The sequence below is a fragment of the Fragaria vesca genome, linkage group LG6 (assembly GCF_000184155.1).
Source record: "Fragaria vesca subsp. vesca linkage group LG6, FraVesHawaii_1.0, whole genome shotgun sequence".
Lineage (NCBI taxonomy): Eukaryota > Viridiplantae > Streptophyta > Magnoliopsida > Rosales > Rosaceae > Fragaria > Fragaria vesca.
In genome coordinates this window covers 28,357,079-28,375,401 of record NC_020496.1, presented here as the reverse complement: position 1 = coordinate 28,375,401, position 18,323 = coordinate 28,357,079, and the positions used below count along the sequence as shown (strand labels likewise).

General features: G+C 38.9%; 3 protein-coding genes across 3 annotated transcripts in view; all 3 read left to right on the top strand.

Moving 5' to 3' along the window:
- Positions 1-4,736, top strand: part of LOC101295835 (protoporphyrinogen oxidase, mitochondrial-like) — a 5,304-nt gene extending 568 nt beyond the window's left edge. Inside the window, exons 2-18 of the mRNA XM_004303944.1 lie at positions 103-142; positions 275-410; positions 487-552; positions 783-833; positions 955-1,011; positions 1,198-1,265; positions 1,386-1,422; positions 1,548-1,613; positions 1,949-1,989; positions 2,471-2,603; positions 2,740-2,919; positions 3,438-3,512; positions 3,695-3,818; positions 3,899-4,007; positions 4,116-4,190; positions 4,283-4,389; positions 4,490-4,736. Coding sequence (XP_004303992.1) covers positions 103-142; positions 275-410; positions 487-552; positions 783-833; positions 955-1,011; positions 1,198-1,265; positions 1,386-1,422; positions 1,548-1,613; positions 1,949-1,989; positions 2,471-2,603; positions 2,740-2,919; positions 3,438-3,512; positions 3,695-3,818; positions 3,899-4,007; positions 4,116-4,190; positions 4,283-4,389; positions 4,490-4,614 — 1,490 coding nt within the window. The 3' untranslated portion in view covers positions 4,615-4,736. The remainder of the gene's footprint in view (positions 1-102; positions 143-274; positions 411-486; positions 553-782; positions 834-954; positions 1,012-1,197; positions 1,266-1,385; positions 1,423-1,547; positions 1,614-1,948; positions 1,990-2,470; positions 2,604-2,739; positions 2,920-3,437; positions 3,513-3,694; positions 3,819-3,898; positions 4,008-4,115; positions 4,191-4,282; positions 4,390-4,489) is intronic.
- A 3,203-nt stretch (positions 4,737-7,939) lies between these two features.
- Positions 7,940-11,345, top strand: LOC101293916 (probable inactive leucine-rich repeat receptor-like protein kinase At3g03770-like). Its single transcript, XM_004305868.1, has 7 exons — positions 7,940-9,290; positions 9,463-9,596; positions 9,990-10,233; positions 10,439-10,650; positions 10,734-10,759; positions 10,850-10,961; positions 11,082-11,345. The coding sequence occupies exons 1-7, from the start codon at positions 7,940-7,942 to the stop codon at positions 11,304-11,306; spliced, it is 2,304 nt and encodes a 767-aa protein (XP_004305916.1). The 3' UTR covers positions 11,307-11,345.
- Positions 11,346-12,758: 1,413 nt separating this feature from the next.
- LOC101295544 lies at positions 12,759-18,311 on the top strand. The gene is made up of 9 exons (XM_004303943.1): positions 12,759-12,880; positions 13,172-13,962; positions 14,118-15,217; positions 15,666-15,963; positions 16,068-16,280; positions 16,467-16,640; positions 17,161-17,355; positions 17,449-17,562; positions 17,793-18,311. Exons 2-9 carry the CDS (start codon positions 13,237-13,239, stop codon positions 18,126-18,128), a joined length of 3,156 nt encoding a protein of 1,051 aa, XP_004303991.1. The 5' UTR covers positions 12,759-12,880; positions 13,172-13,236; the 3' UTR covers positions 18,129-18,311.
- The last annotated feature ends 12 nt before the right edge of the window (positions 18,312-18,323 follow it).

Sequence of the window (18,323 nt, the reverse complement as noted above, 5' to 3'; positions counted from 1 at the left end):
TCTCTCTCTCTCTCTCTCTCTCTCTCTCTCTCTCTCTCAATCTAACGCACTGCTTTTTGACCTGGCCAATGTGAAATGACGATTCCGTCTCCGATTTTGCAGGCTCCGTTAAAAAAGTGGCCGTCGTCGGCGCCGGTGTTAGGTAACGTTTGCTTTCAATCTCTACATTACTCGATTGTTAACTAATAGCTTTACATGTAATTGAAATTTCGTCGAAATTCGCAGAAATTTGGCTGTGTAATTTACTTAATTTGTGTGGTGGAATTTGATACAGTGGCCTTGCTGCTGCCTACAAGCTGAAGTCACATGGTTTCGATGTTACGGTACTCGAAGCCGAGGGAAGAGCCGGAGGGAAGCTGAGGAGTGTGTCTTATAATGGCCTGATTTGGGATGAGGGAGCAAACACAATGGTGAGTTTGTTAATTTAGTTTTGGTAGTGATGACTGTGACTGTTTTGGAGTAATGAGTATTGCCTACATTGTGCAGACCGAGGCTGAGACCGAGGTGCAGACTTTGCTTGACAGTCTGGGGCTTCGAGACAAGCAACAATTTGTAAGGATTTCTGCCTTTGTTTTACCTCGCGTATGTATGAGTCTTGAATTGTAGTTTTTGATGAGGTACATTGGTAATGTGGGGTGGTTCTTGTCGAGTTGTTTTCTGTCTTGAACGCTTGTTGACGGCTAGAGCTTTGAACTTTTAAGTAATGCGCTTAGTTTTGTTATTATGGTGGAAGATGTTTGTATTGGTGTATTGATTAGACTGATTGTTGTGTACTCTTGCAGCCAATTTCACAGAACAAACGGTATGTTGCACGGAACGGAATGCCTGTGCTGGTATGCTTCCTTGTTGCATCTATGTTGTTAAATGAGTTTGCATCATGTGATGTTATTTAAAAGACATATAGGAGATGTTTCAGACTTTATTCATGACATTTTGCTGACTTTTTCACATCAGCTACCTACCAATCCAATTGAGCTGATCAAGAGCAACTTTCTTTCTACAAAATCAAAGGTTTGTCTCTATTATATCTAGCATGTCCAGTAAACTTGTTTACTACTTTTTTGATCACATTCAGTTCCATTGAATGATGACCAGAAGTGATGTGAAATATAATGCTTTTGCAACATAAGGGCTTCTTAGAAACCTGTAATATCATTTTCATAAGCATCAAACTGAATATGCATTTCTGTATTGCAGTTTCAGATTCTTCTGGAGCCATATTTGTGGAAGAAAAAAAAAGTGTCTGATGATCACACCCAAGAAAGGTATTGGTCTTCTCTGTTTCATCAAAAAAAATTGCACTTCCCCTAAGTCTCACCTTGCTTTGTTAAGTTTTATAATTAGTCTTTTTCCTAATATTTTCTACTTGACTTATTTGGCTGCAGTGTGGCTGGGTTTTTTCAGCGTCATTTTGGGAAAGAGGTGTATATTGCATTGATTGACTCTTTTCATTCTGCAAGGATTGATTACACACATAATGTTGTTGAAATGCTTGTACTTGTTCTGAAGTCTTATGCCTTTCATTGTTTTTATCTTTTGCTTGTAAGGTCGTTGATTATCTCATTGATCCCTTTGTTGCTGGTACAAGTGCTGGAGATCCAGAATCTCTTTCGGTGAGTAATGTGTCAGTCTTTGGGTGAATTGCCTGTGATTCATAATGTGTATCTCATGTGACTGTTTCTTAAATAATTAGTTGTTACCTGAAACTGGATAAGATATATAAGCTGTATTTCAGCTTTTTATTTTATTTTATTATTTTTTAATTTTTTTGTGTGCATCCATATCATGAATCTGGGCATTGTTGTGACAAGTGAACCCAAACTTTGCCCTCACACAATGGAAACTTAGTTTGTTTTTCATCCGTGTCATCCTGTAATTTACCAACGGAGCCATTGGTGTTTAATCATGATCTTATATCTTAAGATTCGTTTTGTATTCCTCTAAACAGATGCCACATTCCTTTCCGGAGTTATGGAACATAGAAAAGAGGTACGTTATATGAACTGTTCTACTTTTGTCTTTCTTTTGGGGAAAAAAGGGAGAAGGCTGGAATGATGGTGAAGTACTTTTATGAGATGAAATCCTACTTAGTTAGGCTATAGGAAAAATTGCCAGATTAATGTTCTATAGAATGGAAGGCAGCATATTGTAACAAATTATGAAATCACACATTGTAATAAATAAATGCCAAGCTACATTTCCTTGTTTCTATTTTTGAAAGAATAATACGAAAATAAGCCCCAACTCATTTGGCCTTCCTTTAGTTCTCAATCTAATCTTAGTCTACCATAAATCACATGTGATAACAAAATTATAGTGGATAGTCGTAGCATCTATTTGAGTTTAAACTTCAAAAGAAGAAGTTGGGTATGTGAGCTTCTCATATAGTTACTAAACAATATGCTGTGGTTGATGCTTGTATGCATGATATATGGTTGTTGCTGAGCAAGAGGGTTCTCTACTCTATCAGGTATGGTTCGGTCATAACTGGGACAATTCGGTCAAAAGTATCTTCCAGGAAAGAAAAACGTGGAGATACAAAAGGTTCTGTAGAGAAAGGAAAGCGTCAGCGCGGTTCTTTTTCCTTTCAAGGTGGTATGCAGGTATCACTTCAGTGGCATACTTTTCTTTCTGATGACTCATGACAACTTATGTAAATTCAGCATATTTGCAAGAGCTTTTCTTTTGATCTTTGTGACAATTTCTATTTTTAAATTTTCTGTTTTCTGTGTAGTGCAGACACTCACTGATACATTGTGCAAACAGCTTGGCAAACATGAGCTTAAACTGAATTCAAAGGTCTTATCATTATCTTACAGTCATGATGGGAGCAGTACATCAGAAAATTGGTCGCTTTCCTGTGTTGCTAATGATGACAAGCATTCACAAAGTTCATCTGTTGATGCTATAATCATGACGGTTAGTTACTATGTTCACATTATTTTGGTATATCATTTACTTTCTCACTGGGACATGTTGGTTTCTATGTCTTCATGCTTTATAAGTTCATGCTTTATAAGGTCTGACTTATGCATCTAGCATGCTTTTACAAAAAAAAAAAATGCATCTAGCATGGTACTTTGAAAAAACCAGTGTCTTGCATACAAACCTATACAGCTAGAATGTGTTTCTACTGCTTCATTGCAGCTACAAGATACTTCCACACATGCCATGACCAAGTTGTACCCACAGAGGACAAATTTTTCACAGGGCACACAGTTAGGAGTCTTTTCCTTTAGCCACTTCAATTTGACTGTGTCTTACTCTTCATGCATCTTTTCATCTTTATTCTAGCATTTTCATTAATATAGATCGGACTGCCATTTCTTCTTTTTTAAAACTGTTATATTGATGCAGGTACCTTCCCTTCCATTCTTTAGGCAACCATTACTTTTATTGAATGAGTTAGTATTAAGAGAAATTTTCCTTCTTTGTAGGCTCCATTATGTAGTATCAAAGAAATGAAGATCACAAGAAGAGGAACCATCTTCCCTCTTGATTTTCTTCCAGAGGTATATATGGCGTGTAATTTTAACATGTATGCAGCAGCTTGTATCACTTTTCTTCACAGTTCCTGATTGGAAGTTTGGAACAGTGATAAGCCTGACAAATTAGATTTTTAATGATGCCTATTTTTAACAACAAAGCCGTTGTCTTGGCAATTCCTTTACTTTTTTTTCTGTCTATATTGTAGGTGAATTATATGCCACTATCAGTTCTTATAACCAGCTTCAAGAAGGAAAACATTAAAAGGCCTCTTGAGGGATTTGGAGTTCTTGTTCCCTCCAAAGAGCAGGAAAATGGCTTAAAAACACTAGGTAAAAATGCTCAGCTATGGCCTTGAAACATGGAATAGCTAAAAACTTTCCCTAATATGGTCATTACATTTGCTTTACAGGTACACTATTTTCTTCCATGATGTTTCCAGATCGTGCACCTAGTGACCAATATCTTTACACTACGTTTGTTGGGGGAAGTCGAAACAAGGAACTGGCAAAAGCTTCAAAGTACAGGAAACTTTTTGTTGTTGTAGCAAACCATGTTTTCTGTTGTTTATAATATGCAATTAATTCTATTTACATGCCTAATATTTCTTCTTTGCCTTATTGCTCTAGGGATGAGTTGAAGCAAATTGTTACCTCTGATATAAGGCAACTTTTGGGAGCAGAAGGCGAGCCGACATTTGTGAAGTATATATATTCTCTCTTTTCCTTCTCTGTTATTTTTTTTTTTTGGTATAGTTAGCTCATAGTTGTTAGTACAATTTATGACTTATTGGCAGTCATTACTACTGGAGCAAAGCATTTCCATTGTATGGGCATAACTACGATTCAGTCATAGAAGCAATCGAGAAGATGGAGAAAAACCTACCTGGTTTATTCTATGCAGGTAATTTCTCCCTAAGATTGAGTTTTGGATGTTCTAAGTTGTTATCTGTGGTCAGTCTTTTTCTGATGCGGCATGCAAATAACGAGTATGAATACTTTAGGTAACCATAGGGGTGGACTGTCTGTTGGCAAAGCAATAGCTTCTGGGTGCAAAGCAGCTGATCTTGTAATCTCCTATCTGGAATCTTCTTCAGATGGCAAGATACTTCAGCAAGGATCGTCATAGAAGTAGCTAGGAAGTGTATCCTTGTACATATATGGTCCTACATTTTTGTTCTTTAGCCTTTGATCTAGGTCAGAGTTGCATATGCTTGCGGATATGTAACCTTTAGCAGTATGATACAAATGCTTGTTTTTGTGGGTCTTCATGTCTTATAGACCCAGAACTTGGTAGTAGTGTAGTACCAAAATACATTTAAACAACAAATCATAATTCATTTTTTCTTGTCAGAGTAGAACAATTTTATTGAAACATTCATACCAAATATTTGAGTACTAGTACTGACTACTGACTACTGAGGATAAGATGAACATGCACAAATAAGATGAGGTCTGAGAAGATGGGCTATGCATACAGTTGTGGCTCAACTGGAAAGCCTTGTCCTTTTCTTTCTAGCTGTTTAAACCCATCATCTTCCCAATCCTTATCTACTTTCATGATTTTGTGCATTTGGGGGTTTTGCCCTACAAAATTGTCGTTGCCTCGCATGCTGTAGATGCTGAAAGCTGTACCGGCTTTGCATGAAAATAAGAGTTTGTTCCTTTATGATTGTTTTTGTCTGATTTTGTGCCCCAATGGTATCATTCTGTTTTGCTTCGACTGAGTTTAGATTCTTTGTGGACTTCATGTTAGTGATAAATTGACAATCATTAGTTGAAAAGAGTTGGTCATAATCCAAGATTGTTGTCATTTTCTACAACTAGAAGAGCCACTGATACTGAAGCATCAGCTCCTCTCCCAGTCACCCAGTCACTGATTATTGCCTACCTTTAGTTTATGTGCATCAATCATTTGATTTCATGATTTAGATTTTGCCAAAGCAAACAAACAACAACCTTGAAGAAGCTACTTTAGTTTGTCTTGGATAAATAAACTGGTCAAAAGCTCCAAAGTTGATCTTGCTTCAAAATCTAAAGAGATGGATGCACAGTCCCTTGCTACTTTGCTTTTACATACACAACTGCTTTTTATGCATCGAAGTTCCAATGTGCTTTCGTGGGAATGCTCAGATGAAGACCTCCTCCATAATCCATACCATACCAGAAAGAACTCTTCCAACTATCACTAGAATGCTACATACATACAATATCATGAATTTTGAGATCACGCGACGAGAAAGATAGACACATAAGATGAATCATTATCTTTATACCCGAGTATAATGTTACGAGTTTAAAGGATGAAGGATGGTAAACGAGTTGATCCAAATAAACTTGGTCAGATGCCAAATCCAAATACAAAAAAGGAAGGAATTTCACTTAAACCAACATGCCTCTGCCTCATTGTCTGGGATGTGGAACTAAACAAACAAGCATACTAAACTCTAAAAGCTCTTCCATCCAATAATATGCTCCAACTTCCATGCACCTTTTAAGGCGCCCTACTTGGGACCTGGAATAGAAAACCCACCATTACCAAACCAATTTGGAGTCTTTTGCCTTTTAAAATGGCAGTGATGGTGTTGTGGTGGCAGCTGAGAGCCTCAGTGGCGAAGGTGCCAAGTTCTAAGCTGCCATGGGAGTGAGGGAAAGCTGAAGCGTTGCGATTATTATATGATCTTTCTCTAATCACAGTTCTATTGAGTTCTAATTTTATAAAGGTTACAGCTTTGCATCAACGTGGTTCTGCATTTGTTTGAAACAGGCTGGTGTTTGTGTAACGGGCAACAATTATTTCCCACCATGCCCTTTCCTTTGTCTTGCAAATATTAGAATGTCGAGAATTCCAGGATTTCACAAAGTTTACTTCTTAGGCTAAAACTATGAAATTTGAAGATTTGAAGTTCATATCAAACATTTTGTTTAGAAGATTGCCGTCTTTCTTGCTTACAAAAAATTTAGGTGAGAACTTGGTTACGTTATACCATCATCGTCAGGACAAACCTGTAACCTCAACCATAAAAGACTAACACTCGACACGTACCTGTCACACCAACCTCTAGGTATGGATTTCCACAAAAGAATACCATCTTTTATGAGTCTTTCTCTTTAAAGTGTCATTTCTATGCCAACACTCCCGTTTTCTCCATTATTCAGTATGTTTCCAAAATGTATCAAAGAATTAAAGCCTCCACCAAACATTATGATCTAACCGGATAATGACATTCGGAACTTTCCCTTGTACTTACCATGTTGCTCACGGGAGTGTCATTTTCCTGAATCTTTCTCTTTGAAGCACCTCTTCTACTTCCTCCATTCACCATTCCATCATTAAAGCTTCCCATAGAATTAAAATCCTTACCAAACACTCTGATCTCCACACCATTAATACCCACCAACACCTCAATCCTGAAACAGACGACACACTGCTACAAACTTACACCAGAATGACCATATCACAATGACAAGGTTGTTTTGGTCATTCCCAACCCTCCTATATCAAACCCAAAGAGAGGGAAAGAAATTAAAACCCCATCATGTGTCATGTGAGCTCAGATATTAAGCAGCGCAATGTTAGGGAGTCTCATCTTCACCTTCTTCTTCAATCCTCACACACACACAAAGACAAAGCCTTTATCTTTTCTTGTTCTTAAGAAATAGAGAGGGTAAAAGACCCGACCCGGTGACCCAGAACCCATTAATTGGGACTTGTCAGAGAAGAAAGAAAACCAGAGCAGTAAATGCCTTGAGAGACAGTTAAACTCTCTGTCCCTACATTTCAGTGAAGAAGAGACGAAGAACAATACCCCTCTCTGCTTCTTCTTCTTTATTGGGTTTTTTGTTTTGCTCTACTTTCTATAGGTTTGTCTCCTACCCTTAACTTATCTGCATCTCTATTGCAATTTCTGTACTTGTTGGTCTCTGTTTTGGTAGCAGAATTGGTAAAGATGGTTCCTTTACTTCGTTTATTTGGGGTTTTAGCTTGGTTCTTATGCAAGTTACTTGTTTTGGTTTCTGGGTGTTTGAGAATTCAGCATTGTTAATGGAACTTGCCCAGTTGGTTGTAGATTTTGGTTCTTGGGATTTGTTCAAATTTAGTGAAAATTGGAGTTAACTTGTGCAATGGGGAAGTTTTGCATGTTGAATTCAGTGATTCTTTGATGGGTTTTTGTCTCTGATTCTGTCTTATCTGCATTGTTCTACTAATTTCTGCGCTTGTTGTTTTCTGTTTTTGCCTGAAAATTGCTGTAAGATACTTGCTTGTTTGGCTGGTTTAGCTTGCTTTGTATAAAATTTCTGTTGTGGCCTTTAACCAACTTGTTTAAGCTGTTGAATATTAACCAGGAAACTTGCGCAGTTCATTACGAAATGAGGAGGAGTCTCTGGATTTGAGCTTCTGAGGAAAGATTTGGTCTTGGGATTTTGTCCAAATTCACTGCAAATTGGAGGAAATGGGGCGTTTTTACTTGTTATTTTCAGTGATTGTGTCATGGGTTTTGTTCCTCCCAAGTACCCATGAGTTGCAAACTTCTCAGAGCCAAGTGTTATTGCAGCTGAGGAAACAGTTAGAGTTCCCTTCCCCATTAGGAGTTTTTGAGAATTACACTGGAGACCTCTGTAACCTATCTTCCTCTGCACAGATGAGCATTTCATGCCAGGACAATTCCATCACTGAGCTCAAAGTTATGGGAGACAAGCTCTTTAATGTCACTGAGTTCAATGGATTTGCAATTCCCAATAAGACACTTTCTGAGAAGTTTTCCATTGATTCATTTGTGACCACACTGTCAAGGTTGCCTAGCTTGAGGGTTCTTAGCTTAGTGTCTTTGGGGATATGGGGTCCATTGCCTGATAAGATTCATAGGTTATCCTCGCTTGAAGTCTTGGACTTGAGCTCAAATTTCATATATGGTTCAATTCCCCCTAAGATATCCACAATGGTCAAACTTCACACTTTAAGCTTGGAGGCCAATTATTTCAATGAGACTGTTCCTGATTGGTTGGACTCGTTATCAAACCTCAGCATTTTGTGCTTGAAGAACAATCAGCTCAAGGGTCACTTTCCTTTTTCAATCTGCAGGATTAAGACTCTCACTGGCATTGCCCTGTCTCATAATGAGCTCTCTGGAGAATTACCTGACATGAGTGCTTTAACCGGCCTGCATGTATTGGATTTGAGAGAAAATCAGTTGGATTCTGAACTACCAGTGATGCCGAAAGGATTGGTTACAGTACTTCTTAGCAAGAACTCATTCTCAGGAAAGATTCCGGTGCAATTTGGTGATTTGAGTCAGCTTCAGCACCTTGATCTATCATTCAATAATCTAAGTGGTGCAGCACCCTCTAACTTGTTCTCTTTGCCAAAAATCAGTTATCTGAATTTAGCATCCAATATGCTGAGTGGAGCATTTCCAAACGGTCTAAATTGTGGTGGCAAACTTGGTTTTGTTGATATTTCTAATAACAAGTTGGCAGGGGATCTTCCTTCTTGCCTGGGTAGCACCTCAGATGACAGAGTTGTTGAACTCAGCGGAAATTGTTTAACGAATGCTTCCCAACACCAGCATGACCTTTCATATTGTAAAAAGTCTCTTGCAAGGAGAAAGCAATATAGTGTGAGAGAGATTGTGGTGCTAGTTGCTATTGTCATTGGAGCTCTTCTTGTTTTAGTACTTCTTGTACTTGTGGTTCTTCCCTTGTGTAGAAGATACCGTTCAAGGAAGTCTGAGAAAAACATATTTGCAAAAGCTGTGCCCGATAATTCACCAAATGATTTTTGCTCAGACCTCATTACAAATGCTAGTAAGTTGTATTAGTCTTGTTAGTTTCAAGGTATTTATCTTGCTTCAGGTCCCAGGATCTTTTATCACAATGCAGAACTTCAACTCTGTCTTATAAAATGGGCCCTTTTAAAATCTACAAATACAGACTGTATTGTGTTTTAGTACCTGACATTCTTTTTTGTTGTTTGTAGGATATATATCTCAAGCAGCCAAATTAGAGACACATGGCGCCCCAGCATGTCGATCGTTTTCTCTTGAAGAGTTGAAGGAAGCAACAAAGGACTTTGATTTCTCAATGTGTTTGGGTGAAGGCTCTATGGGAAAGGTAACCAGCAGACTCAAATATGATTCAGAAATATACAATATTTTGCCTGAAACATTCAATTCTGATTACATATTTCAAAAATTCATGATTAACTTGTGGAGCTAGAGTTTGATGAGCAATGATAAAGGGAGTCAACATTAGAATTCTTTCATGATCACTTAAGCTCTCTAATTTCTTATCTGTTATTTATCAATTCCCTTTCTCAGTCTTCAATCTTTTGCAAGTGCCCCAAACATAAAATGCCAGAAGTTTTAATTATAATTACAAAAGTGTATCAATTGTTTACTTCATCTCTTATGCCTATCAATGAGAACAGGCTATATGGCAGTTATCTGGTCTGGTCTAATTATAGTGGATGGATTTTAAAGACTATTTCCTGTTTTGTGCTTTCAGATTTACAAAGGAAAATTGGAAAATGGGACCTCAGTTGCAATCAGATCTCTGGCTATATCAAAAAAATGTTCAACTCAAAACCTTAAAGTTCAGCTGGATACACTCTCAAAGCTTCACCATCCTCACTTGGTTGTCCTGTTGGGTCACTGCATTGACTGTAGCGGACAAGATGATTCTGGTGGCAACAGACTTTTCCTCGTATATGAATACATCTCTAGTGGGAATTACCGTACCTATCTTTCAGGTCCGTATTCATATTCAGTAGGAATATACTGGTCCGTATTCATCTTTAAATTACGCTCTATACTGGAAGTAATTAATAACAGTAGGATGTGTCTTTCACTTTGTTTCTGAAATTTACTAGCAGAATACACATCAATTCTTCACATCATAGCTTTATGTCTTGAAGGATTTCAACCTCTAACCAAGTCTATGATGTGTATATGTAGAAAACTATCCAGAGAAGGTTCTCAAGTGGTCTGATAGATTGGCAATCCTAATAGGAGTTGCGAAAGCTGTCCATTTTCTACACACTGGGGTTATTCCAGGTTCTTTCAACAATCGATTGAAAACAAACAATATATTGCTAGACGAGCATAGGATTCCAAAGCTGAGTGACTATGGGATGTCCATCATCACAGAAGAAATTGAAAAACTTGAGGCATGTGTTTCTTATGTTTACTTTGTTGACAATGCATTGTATTCCATAGGGCTATTCTGATACACTATTATATTGTTTTGCAGGCAAAGGGAGAAGGCCCAAAATCCTGGTATGTAGTATAGTTGGAATGATTTCTATCATATTCTCTTGATTGCTGCTATTCTTATTTCAAATGTTAACTGTTAGTTTATGCTTGCAGCCGTAAAAAGGATCTGGAGGGTGATGTTTACAACTTTGGATTTATACTACTTGAATCACTCGTCGGTCCTATAGTAAGTGGCAAAGGGGAAACCTTTCTGCTGAATGAAATGGTATGCATATTAAGGCTTTTGTTGCAATGAGCTATGATTTTGTGTAATTCAATATTTCACCTGTGTAATAACATACTTATGTTGATGCATGGTGTGAACCGTGTGCTGAACCAACAACAGGCATCGTTTGGGAGCCAAGATGGTCGAAGAAGAATTGTGGATCCAATTGTGTTGACAACTTGCTCACAAGAATCGTTATCCATTGTGGTATCGATCACAAAGAAATGCATATCTCCAGAAGTATCAACTCATCCCTCTTTCGAAGATGTGCTTTGGAACTTGCAGTATGCAGCTCAAGTCCAGGCCACCGCTGATGCTGATCAGAAATCGGATGCTACAATCTGATATAATCTTACACTGCTACTGTCTTGCTTGTAATGTAAGGCAAAGGAAGGCCTGTACAAAAAAAGTAGACTACTTGCTGTGAGCTTGTAAATGCATGCTAGTTGCTGAGGAATGATAATTGTACATTGTAATAGAATCATATGTGCTGAGGAATTATAGAAAAAAATTTGTGAATGGGGAAATGGCTAATGGTACAATTAGAGGAACAAATCTCTAGTGCAGCAGTGTGCTCACCTGCTTCTTCTTCTTTTTTTTTTTTTCTTTTTTTTTGTTATTCTTTCATAAAGTAAAGCTGTTGCAGACATGTGTGAAGAGGCCAAGAGGAGTTGTTAGAGACTTGGGGTCAGACTGAATCTTAAAAAATAAGGAAAATGAGATGCTCATGTAAGTCATTGTCTCCTACCTGAAATATAAATCAGGAATCCAAGATTAACCAATGACTATAGCATAATATTTAATTTGAGAATCTGACTAAAGTTTGGTCGTGGGTGCAAGTGTCCCCTAAACCCAAGATTATCAATTTGTAAGGATCACATTAATATTCATAACCAACGCTATCCAACATTCCAACATTCTTGTCATTACCTTCAATTACCTAATTTGCCTTTGTTCAATAGAAATGGACATCTCAACCTACCTCCTCGTGAAGCTATATGCTATGTTGCTATAACATCCATGCTTGAAGTTTAAGCTCACAAATATCTTGTGACAGTTTGGTAGAGGGTCCAACTTCAGCTCCAGTTCTATGATCCCAAACCTCACTCCAGTCATTGTCTTGGGTAGATTTAGTACACTTAATTACGTTTTACGCAAGTGTTTATCGCACTCTAACTACTCAAAAACACATTTTACTAAACGTGCATTATGGATTATGACTTGACACCGTTTTCCTCCAACTCATCAAGTCGAAGACACATTAATCTGAAGCAGTACATATAAGAACTGATCCAGCCAAATCAAAATGAGTGCACGACTCCAGGTTAATGGGCCTTTTGGGCTCAACCCGACTGGATTAATGACGCCCCATTAGGCCCAAAAATCACAAAACGTAACGGCTATACGGTGACGGTGGGGGGCGTGGGCTCCGCTATCCCGGGGTCCGTGTTATTTGACTGATAAGTGTCTGATAGCAACACCATACTGTCGGCGAGTACAGCTATCCAAAGCAACCCCGCCACCACTCCCACCACTCCACACGTGAACCCCACTCGCACCGATTTTCCCGCTTCCCACTAGGCGCGTGTAACACACGCCCCACGAACCTCGACTCCCCACGATTAGGTGAGGGCATTTCCGTCGAGGCGTCCCCATCGGCCCAACGTCAAGAAACGACATCCATTAAAATCACCGAACCAAATTCCACCACAACGACGCCGTTTCACTCTAATTTAATTTTTTTTATTTCTTATTTATATAAAATCCGAACTGGATTGTAGCGTCAGCTTCATAAATAATCATTCCTATTTTAATCACACACAAATTTCACATTGTGAAAAAGTAGCCTACTGTTTCCACCGAAACGATTCGTTTCGCTTTTCTCACTTGCGTTTTCCGGCGACTGTTTTCACCGGCCGGTGAGTTTCACTTTCACCTTTACTTTTCTTCGCATTCAGCTTCGAGTTTCCGAGTTTGTTATCGCATATAATGAACTTGATTTCATGCATTGTGATAAATCCGAGCTCGGTTAAGACTGAGTATCTGGATCTGAAGCTTCGGTTGAAATCACTGTGATTTTTTTACAGTCGGTGATAGCTCTGCATTGCGTTTTGTGTTGCTTTGAGCTGAGATTGCAGCTCTGGTTTTTACTGTTTTGGTGATGAAATGCATGTTAATTTTTTTCTATTTTTTACTGATGATTTCTGTAGGTTTTGGTTTGTGAAGTGAATGTGAATGAAAGCCTGAACGTATTTTGGAAAAGAGTAGTTAAAAAATGGTGATAGGATTAAAGGCGAAGAATCACAGAGGTCCTACTGTTCAGATTGATTACCTAGTCCATATACTTGAGATTAAGCCTTGGCCACCGTCGCAGTCGCTTAAATCGCTGCGGTCCGTGTTGATTCAATGGGAGAATGGAGAACGCAGCTCCGGGATGACTAATGCGGTTGTGCCGTCGATTGGTTCGGTTGTTGGAGAGGGGAGAATTGAGTTCAATGAGTCTTTTAAGCTGCCGGTGACTTTGCTGAGGGATGTAGCTGTGAAAGGCGGTGTGAAAGGAAGCGGTGAAGGTGATGCATTTTTGAAGAATTGCTTGGAGTTGAATTTGTATGAGCCTCGGAGGGATAAGACTGCGAAAGGGCAGCTGTTGGCGACTGCGGTTGTAGATTTAGCTGATTATGGTGTTGTGAGAGAGAGTGTGTGTGTAAGTGCTCCGATGAATAGTAAGAGGAGCTTTAAGAACACGGATAAACCGATTTTGTATATGAAGATTCAGCCGTTTAAGAAGGGTCGCCCCAGCTCCTCGTCTAGGGACAGCTTGTCAAGAGCGGTTTCACTGGACAAGGCGGGTGGTGAATCTGTTTCGGCATTGATGGATGAAGAGTACGCTGATGAAGCGGAAGTTGCCTCTTTTACAGATGACGATGTATCCTCCCACTCATCTCAGACAGTATCTTCTTCTATAGAAACAAGTCGTGGGGTGTCTTCTCCGAAAGAAGAGGTAATCATTCCTTACTTTTTCATTAGTTCTTGTCATCTAGACCACTATGCTGTAAGTTTTACTCTGTTGATTATGTGCGTGGTATGGTTTTTCCCTTGAAATAATTCATACAGTAGCAGTAGTATTTATTATGATATTTTGGCACTTAATTGCAGACTGCACAAGCCAATATGCCTCATAGCAATGAAGGAGATAATGCAAAGCATTCCTTAGCCTCAAACCTAGGTTCTGAAAAATCAAGATCAATACCTCAGAGTGCACCACAAGAATATCTGAAGGGAAGTTCATCATGCTCCTCATCGGTTGACTTGTGTTCTGACCCTGGAAGCCCAGTAAATGGTCATGCTTCTGTAGCTTACTCTCGCAGCTCTAGTTTCACAACAGTCTCAAAAACTGCTGGTTCCCTGATTGTCTCTTCTTCTTCATCATCCTCGTTGAATGAAAATGCGGAGGAGTCCAATATCAGCATGCGAAGCAATGGCCATGCACATGCGGAGGAGGTAAATGATAAGGTTGTTAATGGAACAATTAAAGTCACTGCTGATATTCAAGAGAGTAGGAAGGATGATGAGAAGGCTCAGCAAATTAGCGGAGATTCCGTGGAGGCTGCTGCTGATGATGATAAATACGATAATGAGGATAAAGACAGACAGAAACAAGAAGAAAATGGTGATGAAAGACAAAATTGTGATGAGGAGAACCATTCAGGGGAAGGTGAACCATACATCGCAGGTCATGCTAATGGAAAAGATGTTCTGCTAGGAATGAATGAAATTATTGTGAGCAATGACAAACTGAAGCCTGTCAAGTCTGTTAGGTCAATTGCTGACTTAAGTAAGAATATATCATCTAGGAATGATCAGCATGTAGAAGTAAAGGATGGTGTTCAGGGAGATGCACAGAAGAGTGCAGGTGTTTCAGGAAACCTCAGAGTTAAGGAAAGGAAAGAGGCTAAGGTGTATCCCAAGGATACAAGGAGTGTCATTTTAGAAAGCAAGGTTAATCAGTTGGAACACAAAATAAAGATGCTTGAGGGAGAGCTAAGAGAAGCTGCAGCTGTTGAGTCTGCTCTTTATTCAGTAGTTGCTGAGCATGGAAGTTCCATGAGTAAGGTCCATGCTCCAGCTCGGCGCCTTTCTAGGTTGTATCTTCATGCTTGTGGAGAAACTTCCCGTTCTAGGAGAGCCAGTGCAGCTAGAAGTGTTGTTTCAGGACTAGTTTTGGTTTCAAAAGCTTGTGGGAATGATGTTCCAAGGTATATTTAATGGCTTTTGTTTTGTGTATTTTCTTTTAACGTCTCTTTGTGATTCTGTCGCATGTATGTCGATGTCTATAGTGTCAATTTTCTGAAAGGAATTCGGGTAGACAATAATAAGAACTACAGTTGATTGATTCTAAAATCAGGGGAGCTTACCAACACATCATCTTGCCCTCTGCATGACCTTCCATTCCAGGGTCTGCAAGTCTTCCAAAAAGTAGTATTATAGTAATTTTTTTATGACCATAATCATCATCATCATAAAGTTCCCAGAGTGGAGAAACTGGATCACTGCTTGGCATACCAAAGAAGTGATTATAACCGGTGGGAATAGGTCTCGCTGCTCATCTTACTGCATCTGCTGCATGTCATAGGACTGCATCCATAATACGTTGTAGAGATATTTTTATAATTATTTTAATTGAATCTTATATTCTCATTACAGGTTAACATTTTGGCTCTCAAACTCGATTGTCTTGAGAACAATTATAAGCCAGGCTATTGGGGACCCTGCACTTCCCAAGTCTGCCAGATCGTCTATTGACAGAAATGGTGCTGAAAAAGTCAAACATATGGCTTCATCTCCATTAAAATGGGAGGCTCCATCCTCTGGGAAAAAACAAGGGATGAAACTATTGAATGGAAGTTTTGGCGACTGGGAGAACCCAAATACGTTTATGTCCACACTGGAGAAAATTGAATCATGGATCTTCTCCCGAATAGTTGAATCTATCTGGTGGCAGGTGACTGACTACCTGCTTTCTCTGATTTTCCTTGTAGATCTAGTAGGTACCATGGTTCAATTAATTAATCTTGTTCTGATTCATTTTCACTGTCATATTTTCAGACTTTGACACCACATATGCAGTCTGTCACTGCAAAGGCAACTGATGAAGGGTCACGAAAGAATTATAGAAGGACATCTGGTTCAGTTGATCAAGAGCAAAGTGACTTTTCATTAGACCTTTGGAAGAAGGCTTTCAGGGATGCTTGTGAACGACTTTGTCCAGTAAGAGCTGGTGGGCATGAATGTGGCTGCTTGCCTTTGTTATCTAGATTGGTATGTCCATCTACTCAGATATTTTCATTATTATGCTGTTTCTATGATAAGATTTTTTTTCTTCTAAATATATGAACTGTGAATTAGGGATTCCCTGTGAATTATATCTCAAAATCTTCAATATAATGTTCTGTTTCATATTTTGTATTATTGGACATTTATCAGTCTGTCGTGTCATGTGTCTAGGTCATGGAGCAATCTGTGGCTAGATTAGATGTGGCAATGTTCAATGCCATTCTCCGGGAATCTTCTGACGAGATCCCCAGCGATCCCGTCTCTGACCCCATCAGTGATTTGAAGGTTCTTCCAATTCCAGCTGGGAAATCTAGTTTTGGGGCAGGTGCACAGCTGAAGAGTGTGGTAAGTCATTCGAATTGTATCTTCCAATAATGAATTTTATTTATTTTGTTTGTCTTGTACCAATTTTTTTTGGATTCATTATTATTTTCCTTAACCTTTTGAGGTTAGAACACCTTCCACGCCTTATCTTTCCTGGGTAATATTGAACATTAGGAGTATCCACATGTAGCACTATTGATTCCTGCTACATGTCCTTGAGTTCTTCTCTAGTAGGGAGTACCCTTGAGGACTTGATGTTTAATTCCAATACATGTCCCTTACAAATCAGATAGTCATGTGCCATGACTCGATGACTAATACAGCAAAACACTTCCGAGTCTCATCCACTCCCCATCCTGATTAGGATGATACACATTCTGTAATATTCCTCAAAAGTGTATATAATGCCTTTGGATGTAGTCCAAGAGCATGACCCACTATCTTATCACATGATAAAGCAACGTGAAGTTTTGCATCTTAATCTTGTATGAACAAAATTCTTAATTTGAAGTTTTCTCTATTTGTGTTTTATGGTTATCAGATAGGGAACTGGTCCAGATGGTTAACTGACCTTTTTGGTATCGATGATGATGACTCATTTGAAGATGTAAATGGAGATGATGATAATGATGAAAGACATGATACATCCTTCAAGTCCTTTCATCTGCTTAATGCATTGAGTGATCTCATGATGCTTCCAAAGGACATGCTCTTAAGCAAATCCATCAGAAAAGAGGTTCGGTCCTTGAACTCACACCTGTCTTAGTTTTCTACTCCATAGTCAGTATTTTGTAGTCCTTACCCATGGTGCCTGGTTCTTGTCTTGAAGGTATGCCCTACATTTGCTGCACCACTGATCAAAAGGATTCTTGACAACTTTGTCCCCGACGAATTTTGCACGGACCCAATTCCAGACATTGTGCTTAAAAACCTGGAGTCTGAGGTTAGTCAGTTCTATATGCCTGTCTTATGTTTTTACACTGAATATATTTCGCTATATTTCAAAAAGTTGTCTTTTGAATAGAACAACCACATGATTTCTGGCATTTTGAAATATTTGTACTAAGCTCTAAGAATCTCTGACATGAATTCTAGTAGTGCCACTAATTAATTAAAACATGCTAGCCTCTGTAGGATGATAATCAGTTTTACTTTTTCCCTTTTCTTATAAAGGACACTCATGAGATTGGGGAGGAGGCTCTCAGAAACATACCATGCACTGGACTTGGTACAGTCTATTTGCCCCCCTCAACAGCTTTGGTTGCAAATATAATTGGAGATGGTGGAGGCCAATCACAGCTGAGAAGAAGCGGATCTTCAGTGGTCAGGAAATCATACACCAGCGATGATGAGCTCGATGAACTGAATTCACCCTTGGCCTCGATCTTCATAGGTTCTTCTGGGTCTTCACCAGTTGCATCGAAGCTCAACTGGGTCCCAAAGGGAAACATTAATCAAAATGCTGTCAGATATGAACTCCTTCGGGATGTTTGGATGAATAGTGAGTAGTGACCAAAGGAAATCAGAGAATATATAGATAAATAATTTGTTTCTCTGTTCCCTTTTGGAGTTGTAAATCTGTACTCCATTTTTGTCTGGTCACTGTTCTGATGTCGATGTACAAAAAAAGTAGGGTTCTTGTAATGTATCCAGATGATTGAAATATTTCATAATGGAGTGCCTATTTGATGACTTCCGAGTCCC

Bases quoted from the DNA above. Each gene is read 5' to 3' on its own strand.
- LOC101293916 (XM_004305868.1), top strand. From the start codon at position 7,940: ATGGGGCGTTTTTACTTGTTATTTTCAGTGATTGTGTCATGGGTTTTG. The intron at 9,597-9,989 runs GTAACCAGCAGA...TTGTGCTTTCAG, and splicing joins GTGAAGGCTCTATGGGAAAG to ATTTACAAAGGAAAATTGGA. The intron at 10,234-10,438 runs GTCCGTATTCAT...GTGTATATGTAG, and splicing joins TTACCGTACCTATCTTTCAG to AAAACTATCCAGAGAAGGTT.
- LOC101295544 (XM_004303943.1), top strand. From the start codon at position 13,237: ATGGTGATAGGATTAAAGGCGAAGAATCACAGAGGTCCTACTGTTCAG. The intron at 16,281-16,466 runs GTATGTCCATCT...TCATGTGTCTAG, and splicing joins TGCCTTTGTTATCTAGATTG to GTCATGGAGCAATCTGTGGC. The intron at 17,356-17,448 runs GTTCGGTCCTTG...CTTGTCTTGAAG, and splicing joins GCAAATCCATCAGAAAAGAG to GTATGCCCTACATTTGCTGC.